At 33.6% G+C, this 15,952-nt stretch overlaps 1 protein-coding gene across 22 annotated transcripts in view; it reads right to left on the bottom strand.

Annotated features, from left to right (window-relative positions):
- Positions 1 to 15,952, bottom strand: part of Cntn5 (contactin 5) — a 1,206,007-nt gene that overhangs the window by 326,017 nt on the left and 864,038 nt on the right. For all 22 annotated transcript variants that reach the window (XM_087212119.1, XM_087212127.1, XM_087212125.1 and 19 more), the window contains one exon: positions 12,559 to 12,762. In XM_087212119.1, the coding sequence (XP_087068245.1) occupies positions 12,559 to 12,762 (204 nt within the window). The remainder of the gene's footprint in view (positions 1 to 12,558; positions 12,763 to 15,952) is intronic.

The raw sequence follows: 15,952 nt of genomic DNA, 5'->3' as shown, positions 1-15,952 counted from the left end.
TTTTTTGGGTTTCTGGAATCTTAACAATTATATGTTTATGTGTAGATTTTTTTTTTTGATCAAGGCTATTTGGAGTTCTATATGCCTCTCTTATCTGTATGTCAAATTCTTTTCCTCTGCTTGGGAAGTTTTCAGCCATTACTTCTGTGAAGAGGTTTTTTTATGTCATCTGGACTCTGTTTCTTCTTTGACTCCAATCAGTCTTATGTTATTCTTTGCATCATCTAGGAGCTGCTGGATTGATTTCTCATGGTCCCTTACAATTTTAAAGCAATTTTTATTTTCCTTGTCACTAATTGCAGTCTTATCTTCTATATCTGAAATTCTGTTCTCACATTGGCTCATTCTGCTGTGTAGACTTTCAATGGAGTTTTTCATCTCCTGTAAATCTATTTGCATCTGTTTTATGGATTCCATTTGTTTCCTATGTTGGGATTCCATCATGTTCCTGAGGTCCTTTCTAGATTTATTAATCATGTCTTGCACTAGGAGCACAATCTCTGCTGTTATCTGAGAAATATTTCTGATTTCATTTTTTCCAGAAACTCTTTTGTTGCCAGTTCATTGGGTCCAGGTGGTTGAGTATCAAAGTGTTCCATCTCATTTCCCTTTGGGGTTTCTGTGGGTGATCTGGACGTCTGGTTTTGAGACTTATTTATATTTCTTCTCATTTCGACTGGGGTTGGGTGGGTGCATGTCTTTGTGTTCCCGGTGCCTGAGCGGCTCACCTCCTCTGTGCTGGGAGCCATGCTAAGGCAGCCTGGAAGCCTCTTCCTGTGCACTTTTAGTGTGGCTATGGAGTCCTGGAAGCCTCCTCCTCTATACTGAACTTATCATATTCTTGAATGAAAGGTAATGTCTACCAGGGCCTCAGAAACTGGGCTGGTATCAGGTATGGCCCAATATTTCCTTATTTTATTAACAGGATAGGTTTTTCTGAGGCAAGTTTAAGAGTAAAGCTATTGAATACTGGTTTACTAGACATAATATGTTTAGACTTCCATAAACATTCAATAAGTTTTTGTGGGGGGTTAGCTTCATTATGTCAAATTAATCAGCTTTTGTACATCCCAGGGGATTAGTAAACACATTTCTGGGTGTGATAGGTCAATCACAGAAGTGTGACCTTGGCTACAAAAGAAAGTGCCTGGCCCCTTTGCTTTCTGGCAGTGTTCCTCTGCTCAGTTTCCCAGTACCTGGAACTGTATAGGTTTGCTTTGACACACCCTTCACTGCATTTCCTCCTTTGATCCAGCCACAGTGGGCTGTGTTTTCTGAATTCATGAGCCAAGTTAAATGTCTCTTTCTTTAAGTTGTGGATGTCTAGTATTGTGTCTGAGCAATGAGAAAGCCAACTAATGCAGTTTTATTATTCAATGTTATTTTAAATCAAACAAAGTGCAAAGCCAAATAATGTGGAAGAATAAGGCTTTGTTGTGATTAGTGAAATATTTTAAGTATAAGAAGCTACATGTTGGCAAAATGAAACTGTCCTCAAGGATTGAGATGGGGCTGGAAGTTGAGGATTATTTTGCAAAGTATCTTCATATGGGAAGATTTAATAAAGTCTCAAAATACTCAGGTGATGCTGAGCTCTCCTGAGTAGTGAGTAAAACATCAACCAAGTAAATATAATTGCATGAAGATACCATAAATGTGTATGGGTAATATTCTGAAAGTGGCAGATGAAGTTCAATATGGACAAATATAAGGAAATGCTTTTAGAATAAAATCTAATGTGCTTATATGTTAAATTTCATTCCTGTTTATTATAATCAACTAGCTGTGTGATCTTAGGCAACTCATTCAAATACTTGCAGACAGAGCTAAGAGTTACGCAGGCATCTCAGAGACAACCAACCAGAACAAAAGAAGTAGAGTCAGAAAACATGGGAGCTTTTCAGACTGGAGAATGACTGAAGGCAAGTGATGAAAGATAAAGTTCCTCTCCATGTGGCTGGACACCTATCCCCTTCAGGACTGTTAAAATTCACTTTTAGATAAAAGAGCTTGAATTTCTTCACTAAACATTAACAATAAAAAGTACTGTAATAGCAATAGTTTGGAGAGTAGTTCTTAACTTCAATGAACCCCCAATTTAAGAAATGCTTGGCAGTTATATGATAAATAACTTGTTAATAGCTAAGTTTACCTAGAGTTTACTAATAAATACTCTTCTAAGTGGTTTGCATATACTCATGCATTTAATCCTCAAAATACTCTGTAAGAAAAGTACTAAAATTACCTCTAGGTTCAGATAAATAAACTGAGATGTAGACAGGTAAGCATCTTCTTCAAGATAAAGTAGGGGTACATGGCACATAAGTTTATATATTTATTTTAAATAAAATGAAGCAAAAGTGATTCTAGATTCAGTCTCAGTAATTCTTCCATTGTTATGAACTAGCTTGGTTGATTGGTGGGCCAGGTGGTAGTGTACAGTGTTTCTTGGTATTGTATGTATGGCCTCACTCTACGGTACTCTATCCTTGAGTATTGCAATGCTTTTAGAGTGTGTTTTGGATAAGAATACCGCCACCTTTAGACACTGTAGACAAGAGAAGTTGAAAGTCAGTGATTTGGGTGAGAAGTAAAATGGTATTTTAAGTACCAGTGGAAAGAATTAAAAAGGAGAAGAATGACACTGCAAATGTAGAACTCACAGGGCTTGCAAAACCTAGTACAGAAAGGCTCATGAGATTAGGAGGATCCTAAAACATCTGAAGAATAGTGAGTAAATTGAATGATTGATTTTGGAAGTAGATTGAGAGGAGATAGTAAAGGTTCAAGGAAACTGGCTGAGCATACTACCTGGAAACTCATGAAAATATATTTTCTACTTTTAACGTGGACTGTAAAGAGTTTAGAGAAGATGAAGGCTGGGGAAAGGCTGATAGATTTGATTAACAGATACTTGATTAATTTTTCAGTGATATGGTCAGGCTCTATGCCAGATCGATAATTTTTAAATGGAAAGAAAAGATGTAACAGCACAAAGTGTAGAATCTCAAAATATGTGAAAATTAACAAGGAACTCAAATCAGTGTAACTGAATATTTACCACTGTTGCACATAACAACCCCAAATTTACATTTCTTTCTGATACTAACAATTATGTATTAGTACAGTGTCAATTTTTGAAAGTTAATACCCTATAAGAATTTACTTCCTAAATTACGTTAGATTTTCACTTGGAAAACCACAAAAGGCTAAGATATGTATTTAGAAAATCTGTTTTAAGTACTTATTAAATAATTTTTCAAAGTTTCTAAGACATATTGAGTTAATGAAATGATGTATATTATTTTTCAAGATAAAAATTTTCATCTTCATAGATAAATTTTCAATTTATTTTTATAAGTCTTCTGAAAGAAAAAAATTAATTTGATGGAATGACTAATTGACAAGGATAACCGAGAAAATAAAATATTCATTTTATTCAGAAATCATTGTGATGTTTTCATTTGTTCCATATCTAAAGTTTCCCTAGAGAAAGTAACAAAATAAAAGATTAATAAAAGACAAATACCTCTTTGTATTCTGGTGGAATTTGATATAAAACCTTAATATTACTCAGCTTTCTTAGCATAGAAATATGTACCCAAATAAGAATGTTCCTGTCACAAGCTTTTCATGTCCTGTGCAATGCAACTTTCTATAAATTCAAAATTTTTAATAAAGATTAAAAGAAGAAAAAGACTTGTGGGTTTAGGGTAAGATATTTGATATTCAAGATGCAGCCTTTAGAAGAGAAAATGAAAATATTGAGGCTATCCAAGTTTATTATAATTCCCATATTGCTTGGAGTCATACAGATTGATCAGGAAATGAAAGTGCCCTTGCTACCTCCCACTGCTGAGTAACCAATGAAATCTCAGAGATCAGAGAGGGCAACATAAGATGCTTTTTGAGTTTTATCTAGGTCAAAGCAGAGAATTCCCTGGGCCTGAATTGGGGAGCCAATCTTGAGATCGGTGCTGCCCCTTTTCTGCAAGGCCTAGAGGAGACTTCATCTCTTACTCTTTTCTAGCTTCTAAAGCTCATTTCTTTGCATATTTTCACTCATGGTTTCTTTCCCCATTTTTTAAGCACATTACTCCAGTCTCTGTTTTGTCATCTGTTGTCTTCACCTTCTTCTCATCCAGACTAAAATTTCCCTTTGCTCCCCTCTTGGGAATACTTGTGACTACATATAGGGCTGACTTAGATATTTTAGGTAATGTCTCAATTTCAAGATCCTGAACTTAATCACAACTGCAAGCCTCCTGAAGCATATTAGCCAGTATAAACAGTTTTTAGGAATTAAAATTTGGACTTCTCGAGGGTCATTTTTCAGCCTAACACTGTCTCCAAGGAGGTACTGTTTTTATAATTTTTTTTCATTACTTTTAACATCTGAATTATACAGTAGTAAATTAATGGGGTTGATTCAAGGATTATGTAATTAGGTTATTTTGTGCATAATTTCCTTGTTGACACAGTTCTTGTCTTAAAAATAAATATACCCTATATACAAGTTTTTAGCTGATGACTTTTCCTGTAGTTCATTAATAATAAAATCAAGTCATCAGACTTCCCAACACCAAACAGTAGGTTATCTGTATTTGCATTTTATTTTTTTCCCCTGACAAATCCTCTAACATTAGCCTATCTTTCTGCGTACATTGTGGACCAATGTTCACTTTCTTAAATTACTAATTATGTATTATTTTCTCTATTGCTCTATGCTACTCCAGTTTGGAAAAGGGCCCAGGTGTGTTTCTTTTCATTTCCCTTTTCTCAGTGTATCCTCTCTTTACCACTATTGACCCAACATGGCCCCAGAGACAAGGCTAGCAATATTGCCTAAGGCTAATCTTGAAAGCGAAAAAGCCATTTGAACTGGGAGAGGAGTGAGGAGACTGCCCCTGAATACAGTGAATACAGGGAAGATGTATATAGTTTTGTTATACTTTTCCAGACAAATGAATAGTAATTCTCTTTTTCCCTGGAAATGTATGTCATATTTTTATGATATTAATATAACAGCTTCAACTTCCTAGCTAATAGTTGCCTATATAAATTTTCTATAAAACTTGTAAAGTTTATAAAACAGCACCTCCCATGCAGTAAACATGTTGATTAAATAAAAATAAATTTTAAAATGTATTCAGAAGTTTGCTAGGAATTCAAATGAGAAGGGAAAATGAAAGCACTAAATGACCTCACTGGATAGACAAAGTGAGACTCTGCCCTGCAGGGCCTCTAGGAACAATAATAATAGAGAAGAAGGCAGAGGTGTTTGTGGGGGCAGATGGCATCTGTAGGAAGGAAAACTTGGCAAAGAGCAATGTGGTTAAAGGGGTGTTATGTGAAGTCCCAGTACCTCATTCATTATCTTCCATACCATTAATGAAAATTTATATTAATCAAAAATTTTTGGAGTTAGATTTATTTTTTAATTCAATGACAGATGAAACTGGTCTCATCGCAATACTGAGTGAGGCAGGATGACCCTGGGACACAGAGTGTCAGATTCTTTGTCGCTTTGGAAAGTAATATTTTCATTCATAATAGATTATGAACTACACAGGACAGTTATGATGTTCATTTTGCCCTTCATTATATCCTCGGTCCTAACAAAACATCTGACCATAGGTGTGCGATATTTATTTGTGAACATATGCTAATCATTTATCACAGGGCGAAGAAATGAAGATCTGATTTTGTTCATGCTCTGCAAATCTTTCAAAGCTTCTAACAAACTCCAAAGGGTTTTATGGCATGACCCTTTACTCCCCTCAAATCCCCCTCATCTCCATGATGTTTTGTGTTTTAGTTATACTGAAGTGCAATTACATCATCAGCTTTTATTTAATATTTGTGTTTGACCTTCTCTTTATTTGTCCACTCAATGATAATTTAAATATTACTGCCTTCAGGAAGCATTCCCCATCATTTGGGGTAGGTAGTTTTATTAGGCGTTACTGTAGCCACATTTGCCTATGTATCCTTGTATAGCACTGCAAATAAAATCTGTCTTACTAGTTTATGAGCTCCTCAAAAGCCTTACACATGTAGGTGCAAATGTCACAGAAACTGCACAGAATAGAAACAACATATTGTTTGAGTAAAGAGGTAATGGTAGAAAGTTGTAATGTCCTCAATATTAAGGTATTTGAATTTATATAGGTATTAAATGGAGTTCCTTTCTATTAGCAATTGTGCTAGGTCTGTGAAGAGTACGCTGATTAACATCTTATGTTTCAGATACCTCTTGTGTGCCAGCTCATAGAATCACAGGGAGACTTTTACTCCCAGTACTGCTTCTATCATTAGTCCTATGAGGGTACAACCAGTTTTGAATGGTCACAACTTGAGAGCAGGTTGGAAGAGCTGAGGAGTTCACACTTCACTGCCTGTGACCTCACTCTCAGAGAATGGGAGAAGGAAGCCCACTAATTCCCCCTCCAAAGTGACCATTGAGGCGTCATTTTGTAACACTCTAATCCTGTGCCATCAAGCTTCACAGTAGAAATGGTTCATCACCCTAAAATGACCCATTTTCCACTGTTTCATCCAAACCTACCCTAACCCTTACTCTTGCTTTAAGGGAATTGAATTCAAAAATGCTATAAGTAAATTCATTTTTAGCTTTGCTTTAGGGGAACCCAAGGTAAAAGAATACACATTGTAATAGAGTTTATTGAGTTAAATTGTACTTGTACTTGAAAGGAAAACTTTGCCTATGCATGTATCCTTTATTATTTTCAGGAAAGGCTATTTTTTCAAAGAAGTGTAAAATCACAATTTTCTTAAAATGATTTTTATAGCTAACTCTATGGTCACAGCAGATTAAACATAATTTTTATATTCAAACCCCTGCAGAGGTGTTTGCCAAGTTTGCAGCAATATTTATTATAATGCCTGTCTCTGCATTGTGAGATTTCTAAAACCCAGCAGGAATTTCATCTGACTCTAGTGCAATAAATGGATCCATCCACAATCACATTCTGTTTTTATTTTTAGACAAAGTGTTTCATATGTGTCATCTACTTGGAAAAACATTCAGAAATATGTCTTTCTTATGAAAATACTTTCCAATTGTATTTTTAAAATTTTATTTAAAAATTTTTATTAGTACATGTTTGCAGTACATAATGATTACATTCACAGTGTGGAGTTGGTACATGGGTACATGTACGTAACACATCTTAATTATTTTTTCAGCCCCTCCCCCAACTTTCCTTTCACCCTTGCTCCATCCAATTATAGTTTTTGAGGTGAGATCAAGTGGTTACATGAAAATTTTTGAATTAAGAATGATTCCAGTCAAATCTATTTCTTGTAGTAATTTTAAGAATTTCCATTTTTTTGGTTCCCTGATTGTTTGTCCAGAGTTGATTCCCTTCTGAGATGTGTGTGAGGGAAGTGGCAGACATTGATGACGAAACCCTCCTTTCATCTAAGGCAAGAGTTGGCTCTCAGTCAACAGACACTCAAAAGTCATAGTGAGAATGTGTTTTACTTTCATCCCACCACTCATGTTAAAAACTTTGCTTCATATTATTGAGACACTCTTTCATCTTTTCTTATGAAGGTAGGAAAGGGAAACCAATATTTCATTGTAATAGTTGCCATTAAATCCCTCTTTGCTCAGTTCCATTTTACCCACACTTAGGGCTAATGTTGACTTCTGGGGATTTTTTCAGGCTTCTGTTGGGCACATGGGTGTTCAACTCCTGCATATTCTTTAAATTTTATTCTAGGTGTTAGCTTTTCCTGTTCCTTTACTCTTTTAACTCACATCTTTTCTTATTTGTTCTGAAACATATCCAAGTGTTTGCTGTGCTAGTGAAGTCTCTAACCTCTTTCATCATTCTCACTGATGATACAGATTTCTTTTTAAGATCTCAAAAGCAATATAGGCAACGTATGCATGCATACAGTCCCCCACCTCCAAGGCAGGTATATGCCACTTCTTACTAAAATATTGATTTCATTTGGCTTCCTTGGCACTACACTCTACTCTTTTTTCCTATTATCTTCTTTCTTCTCATTATCTTTCACAATATTTTCATTATTTACCCTTCTCAAATAATTTGGCTTGATCCTAAGTTCATTTTTTTTTTCTCAGTTCATACTCTTTCCATGTGCTTTCTTTATCACACACGTACCTTGTGGGGAGGTGAAACACATACATAACAATCTTAATTCTTTTTTCATGTCCTTCCCATCCCTTTACTCTCCCTTGTCTTTATCTCTTGATCTTCATCCCATTTGAGAAAGATCTACCTTTCTACTTCTTTTATCCATCTTTTATTTTGTTATTTATATTTTGGGTTTCTCATATGAGAGAAACTATGCCCTATTTAAGTTTGTGTCCCCATTTTATTTCAGTTAACATTATGGTTTCAAGATGCATAGTTTTCTTACAAATGTTTCAAATTTATGACAGAGGAGTATTCCATTGTGTGTAAATACATTTTCTTTATCCCCTCATATTTTAATGGACATATAGGGTGCTTCCAAGATTAACTATTATGAATTGTGCTGCTATAAACATAGGTATGTGTGTTTCACTAGAATATAATGTTTTTATGTCTTTTGGGAGGACACCTAGCAGGGGAACAGCTGAATTGAATGGAATTTCTATTTTAAATTTTTTGAGAACTCTCTATACTGATTTCCCTAGTGATTGTACTAGTTTATGCTCCCAACAACATAGAAGGGTTCCATTTCCCCACAACTTCACTAGCATTTATTATTTGATTTCTTGATTATGGCCATTCTTTCTAGGGCCAGATAGAATCTCATTGTTTTTTACAACAGAATTTTAAGAGACACAACATCCAAAGTGTATCACAGATACACTTACAAGTGTTATTAATTTTATTTTATGTTGTACTCAATTCTAAATTTAAATTAAGAGGAAAAACACATCCACTATAATATATATATCTAGAAGATGGCTTTCACCCTGGAACAATATGATACTGAATGATGATTATATATAGTAATAATTTGTAAATATCCATTGACTTAGCTTTCAAAGTTTATAGGGAAGAAAAGAGGATTTGGTTGTTTCAGCTGAGGAAAATGCCAAAATAAAACCAGAAGATGCAAGCAGATAGAAGTAGCTTAGAAAAAGGAAAAAATTAAGAAAAAATGTTCTCATTTCATAAAGTAGGATGATAAAAGTATTTTGAAGATTTAAGAGAACAAGAGACATTTAAGTACATTATCAAAGTTAAAAAGGTAAATGATAGAATAGTAAAATAGGTCCATATAAATTAAAGATAGAGGATGCTAAAGCATACTTGTGTAAGACAGTAAACAGTTATTATTTAAACTTGATTAATCACAAAGTACAGATATTATCTAACATTTTACAAGATTTTTAAAAAGTCCATTGAAAATAATTTTTTATAAATTAGAAAATGAGCTATTAAGCTGGGCATGGCCTATGCCTATAAACCCAGCACTCTGGGAGGCTGAGGTAGAAGGATCAATTGTTTAGTTTAGTACATGGTGAGAGATATAGGTCTAGTTTTAATCTTTGGTAAATTGTAACCCAATTTTTCCAGCACCATTTATTAAAGAGGCTTTCCACCAGTGAGGGTGTTTGGCGCCTTTGTCAAAGATGAGGTGGCTGAATTCTAGCTTGGACCACTTACCATGACCCTCTCTCAAGAAAGGGCTGGGGATATAGCTCAATGTGAAGACTGCAGATTAAATTTCTAAGAAGGAGGGAGGGAAAGGGGGAGGGGAGGAAGGGAGACCGAGAAAAAGAGAGGGAGAAGGAGGGAGGAAAGAGGGAGGGAGGGAGAGAGGGAGAGGGAGAGAAAGATTAAAAGGTTGGTTCTAGAGTGTAGGATTTAATGACAGGTCAGGCTGAATAGATTTTTTTCATTTATCTCTGTGTTACTACATTCACTCAATATAGATATCTTGCTTGTATTAAAAATAAACATTAATAGATAGGTACCAAGGAACAATAGCCTTAGGTAAATTATAGAAAGAAAATGTGAATTTTTCTAACTTACATGATAAGACTGTTACTGAATGATCTATTTGAAATTAGCAGTTTTTTCTACTTGTCCTTTCTTTTCAGTTAAATGTAAAATTTAGAAGTACAGTTTTGTCTTATTTATGTGTATTTACATTAAGCCTTTCATATAGTCCTCAAATAATAATTACAGAAAATAATGTTTATAAAAGAAAATATTATCAATAATATTCACTGCTACATTAAATTCAATTAATTTAATGACCAAAAATTATTTATGTTTAGTAACATAGGGGTGGTGTTTTTAAAAACTTGGGAGAAGGAAAATCAGTAGTTAAGGATGGACTGTTTTTTAGCAGGAGGGGGGACAGTATAACAACACTATTAAAATAGGCTAAAATGGGAAAGAACAGAGGTAGTCTGATTTTGAATTTGATTAGTAAGAAGATAAATTTGATAATTTATCAAGTTTTGTTCAATGGTGTATATTGAGGTCATCTAGCTGATGTCAAAGAAGCTTCTAAGAACTTTCAACAGAGTAGCAGATTAAACAAGTTGCAGGAAACTATTGAGATTTAGTGGCAGTAAAGGCGTATCTGAAAATGGTGATCATGAACACATGGTAGATGCAACTTTTCAAACAGTGCTTATCTTCTCCAGACAATTAGAGCAAGAGTATTATTAGTTCTCTGCTTAGAAGGTAGAATAGAAGGAAACATGATAAACTTTTATTTCATGGACCAGATGTAAGAGACTGTTACACATGGATACTGAACTTTTAACCTACTACTGAGACTAGTGTTTTGGATTTGACTTACACATCTGCTATTCTCCCATGTACTTATCTTTGTTAAAATGTTAATAAGAGGTCTGCTTTCAAAAAGAAAGCAGAAGCATTATCTTAAGGACAAGTTATTATAGAAAGATAGACAGGTAGGGAATCAAGCTACTTTTTCTTTAGCCATCAAAATGTTGCATTTTTCATTGTTGAAGAAATCAAGGAGAAAATGCTCAGAAATTTTACAGGGATTGTAGAGAGCTACATCAAATCCAAACTGTTAGATGAATTTGAAAAATGCATTATTTGTTTTTCTTTGGTTATTTTCAAATTACAAATATTAAAAGTCTTGAAATTGGCATTAAACACAAACATTGCTTTAACTATATTCAATTGTGACTCAATCTCTTTCCCTAGCTTAGATCTATTTTGTGAGTATTAGGAATATATATACTACACATAAGGCATAGTTCCCCATAGATTTCCAATAGACCATTTATCTTGTCATATCCAAAATTGGATGTATTAGGCTCACCCACTCTAAAATCTGTTCCCCCACCTGTGTTCTCTCTTCTGATGAAAAGAAGCATCACCCATTCAATGAACCATGTCAATGTCTTGAAATTGTTTTCATGCTAGCTTCCTACTTCTCTGCAGCCCTATATTCGATTTATTATCAAATCCTGGTAATTCTATTCCCCTTAATATGCCAGTCATGTCTCCCGTCCTCTACTACTCCTATTGCTACTTTTTCTGTCCTTCATTACTTCTTGCCTCATTAGTTTCAGTAGCCTCTGAATGTTCTTGTTTTCCACCTATTCATCCATGATATTAGCTAACCGTGTGGCCTTTAGCAGATCTCATCATTTTTCTAATATTAGATTTATCTCTAAACTGGATATTTCAACTCCAGATTATATTTATTTATATTAGATATAATGTATAAAGATGTATATTTACTTATTGACTTTATAATGTTTGTTTGTGTTCAAATATATGCACTCACACACTAAGTGGTAAGCAAAAATCTTGTGATAAAGCTCTGGTCATACAATTCATCACCATATATTTTGAAAACAAGCATATAACAGAACTGTATTGAAGTAGATTATTTTTAAATGTCAGAATCAATCAGAATTCTAAAACTCACTTAATGCCTTCATAGATTTTTTTGTTGCATGACAGAACAAACTGCATATCATATATCAATTGTAAGAAAGCATTTGACTTCCTTAATGCGATACTTAACTGTAACCCTCTATAACTACAAATGAGGTGTTTAAACATGAAGATACTTTAGATAGATGGCAATACCTATAATTATAGCATCATCACACACATGCCTGAGTCGCACTTAAAAGGTACAGTTCCAACTGTTCCTACTATTGGGAAAGTAATAATAACAATTATAATTGTAACATGAAGTATTAAATGCTGAACATTCAATTTTAAGGTAGCTAAAATAAAAATGAATGTTGAACCTGTAAAACACTTATAATTCATACACATATGCTTCATAGAGGCACTAAAGAGGAAAGAAAAGTACTGTGGAGTATTTATTGCCATTCAGATTCTCTTTCCTTTTCTGACATTAGTATATCATTATGGTGACTATTTCTCATTCATGGATCATTACTTTCCCATGTCAAAAGTTTTATTCTAAGGCATGTGTAATCTGAACTAAAAATAGTGAGTTTCTAAATATGATAAATATAACTGGAAAAATGCTAGTATGTCTTTGCTTTTCACATTTGAGATGCCTGACCATTTAAATCTGGGGCATGCTACTTACCATCATCGCGCAGAGTGAGTGGTGTTGGAGGACTAAGGACTCGAGCATTCGTCACTGTGTTTTTCACCAGGCAAATATAGCTTCCAACATCTGATGTTTGCACTTTAGAAATATAAAGGTTGCCTGTCTCCTGGGAAATGAACCGCCGGCTGTCTTCCGCCACAAAGGAGGGGAATTCATTAAATACCCAGCTGTAGATGATCTCTGAAAATATACAAAATTCAGTTGTTGGTAGACATGAATTATTTGACTAACAGAGAAGGCTCAAATAAAAAATCCTTTATCTGCTAAGCATTAAATGTACTGCAAGGTCATACATATTTGATCCAATTACTCATAAAATTTAATAAATTCAAATTATTATTCTGCATAGTGACTACAGGAAGATCTCAAATATTTCTTGGAGGATTTAACCATTTATTCATTTATCCTTCTATTCAGTGTGTACTGAATAGGTTTTTTAAAGACGATGATTTATTTGTAGATGAGGAAAGAGGAAGAGAGAGATGACAGACAGCTACTCTGGACAAGTAGGGAGAATTTGAAAGTGAGTTGTTTCTGAATATGTTTTAAATACTCAACATTATAATACCATGAAAATAAGAAGCCGAGAGAAATTCCCATTGTAAAGCTCAATTTATAGGAGAAAATGTATCAAAATCTATGAAATAGTGTGAAATGAGGAGATGGCAATGTATACTGTATTTTAAAGAAAGCATGAAAAAGGGGAACCTAAACAATCATTTTGATCAATGAAAATTGCTTAAGAGAGATCCGAACTGTATTCACTTACTAGCTTATCCATCAAATATAAGTAGAGACTCATTTTAAGTGAGGCATTCTTCCAATTTAGAAAGGAAAAGCCCATGCCCTTGGAAGCTTTCATTTCAGTGGGTAAAAAAAAAAGATCATAGCCTAAGAAGCTGTCTTCAAAATGATCTCATGAAATAGAGTCGACCAAAATATGTGTATACACTTTACCAGCTAATGTCTGGACACTAATGGCCACCACTTTGAGCACCTCTTATAACTGTAGAGGCTATAGGTAACTTATATTAATCTCATGATGTCTTAATAAATTTAGTAAAAATATTTATATCAGTTTTTCTTTTCCTGATATATATATTTTTTGGTGGACTCTGTATATAAGTAGCTTGTACTGGAATGGTAGTGGTATTGACAGTAGCAGGGAAATGGAGAGAAATGATTGATTTTGGTAAAAAAAATTGGTAGAAGAGTTGACAGATATTGTTGATTGAGTATGAAATATGTGAAGAAGACATAAGAAAAAGATTATGGTGTGGGGCCCAAGTAACTGAGTAACCAGAAGAGTGTGTTTGCCAAAATGGGAAGATAACAGAAAGAGAAGGACTTTGGAGATGTGGGTGTTTAAACCAGTTTGATTTTACCAGATTAAACTGACATACTATCAGTAATTCAATTATCATAACAAAGAAGTTGTACATCTGAACATGAAACCAGGTCATTCAAATCTCAACAGTGTCTTGAATTACCTGTGTTACTGTTGGTTCATAGAACAGATTTGGAGATTCCATTACTCAGAATTACCTGTTCAGCAAGATTAGGTATTTGGGTTTAAACAGCTCAAAATATGGTTCTAATCTACAGTGAGAATTAAGAAGCCTTGGTTTTATGTCTTTCTTTTCTTTCTCTCCATCTTTTCTGTCCCACTCCCCCCTCAATCCCCTACCATGGATTGTCAAAAATAAGTTTGTGTCTCTGGCCCAATCTAGTTTCAAATGAGGAGCTTGGAATTTACTCAACCATTCTGGTTACTGAAGGAGACTTGAAGATTATCCATTCATATGAAAAGTCAGTATAATTGATCTCCACACTTTCTGTGTAGATAGACTAACTTTGAATAGAATCACTATTACTGTGACTATTTTATACTTTGGCTAAGTTGAATTCACAGCCAATACAATATATTCAGTACAGATAAATCATTAATTTTCACAAATCTGTGCTTAAGAAAAATAACAAAAGCTAACTCCTTAGAAAAACCAGAAACCTCTTCATAAACATCATTTTAGTTAGGTGTATCCTATGCAACCAATGAATGAATGTTACACACGACATTCCTTCTATTCAAATGCTTCCCTTCAACAAACACACACACACACACACACACACACAATTTTCTTTACTCAGATTCCTCCCACTTGTGCTTGAGTTCAGTAGTACTTCTCAAAGTAGTACAGTCAAACTTTTGCTATTTAGAATTTAAATTAAGAAATATTTATCTAACAACTAACAGGGATCAGGTTTTTTCATTCATAAAATAGGAATAGTATTTTCTACTTTATAAAATTGCAAATAAAATATTACAGTTAATAACACATACATCCTAAAATATAAAAAATAACATTTCTCTATGGTTCTACCTCCTAAAAATTGTTAGATGAGTAGCTCTTTCTATTTGCACCATTTAAATATAAGGCAAACAGTACAGAGAATCTAAAACAAGAAATAAAATAATAAAAACATAAAAATAATTTCAATGATGAGTTCAATGTTTATTTTAAGCAGAATTTAGGCAGTTTTTATTAGTGTTAAGGCATCTAGTATATTTCTAAGAGAATTTTGAAATATAGTGCCTTAGACTATAATTATGATAGATACAGGTGAAAAGTCAATTTTTTTCAAATATTTTAATATGTTTTATGTTTTCATAAAGCAAATTATTTCATATTTACATTTATACAGTTAGCAGTATTTATTCCACTTAATATCATATTAAGGAATTATTAAAAACCTCTACATGGCCTTACTAAAAGAAAATACTTTAATGTACCCAGACCCTACTTAACCAGACACCTAATTTCAAGGACTTTTAATATTTGATAATATGCATCCTAGTTTTTATAAGTAAAACTTCATTTGTTATTATTTATTTTAGATTAGATTTTACTGCAGTTTTCTCAATTTTTGGTTTATAATACCTGAAGTTTTAGTGAAAAGAAAGCAATTGATGTCTATCATTCATCTAAATATTATTTGTTTCACTGTTTGCTATGTCAATATTCTACAAATATTTTTATAAGACAAAAGAACACAAAATTGCCTTTTATCTCAAATTTTATAAGTAAATAGGTATTTGAGAGCTCAAAAATGCTTATTTTATTCAATTAAGTTTTCAGTTTCACATAGTGTAGCATTTCATAATTTCAAAAAGAATAAAAAATAGAAGTGGTGCACAATAGAAAAGCTGACGACCGAAGTTTAGATTAGATTTTCTGCCAGTACCAAAAATAAAAATATGGAACAGAGCTAAATATATTTTAAGATTCCTTTTTGCATTCTCCTACAAGGTTTTCCATTATCCATTAACATTTACTTACTATTCTCTTTAAGTTTACCTTCATATTAATAA

The sequence above is a fragment of the Heterocephalus glaber genome, unplaced genomic scaffold (assembly GCF_053883595.1).
Source record: "Heterocephalus glaber isolate CG9 unplaced genomic scaffold, H.glaber_assembly_v1.0 deba00001429, whole genome shotgun sequence".
Taxonomy (NCBI): Eukaryota; Metazoa; Chordata; class Mammalia; order Rodentia; family Bathyergidae; genus Heterocephalus; species Heterocephalus glaber.
This window is presented reverse-complemented; position numbering and strand designations above follow the sequence as displayed.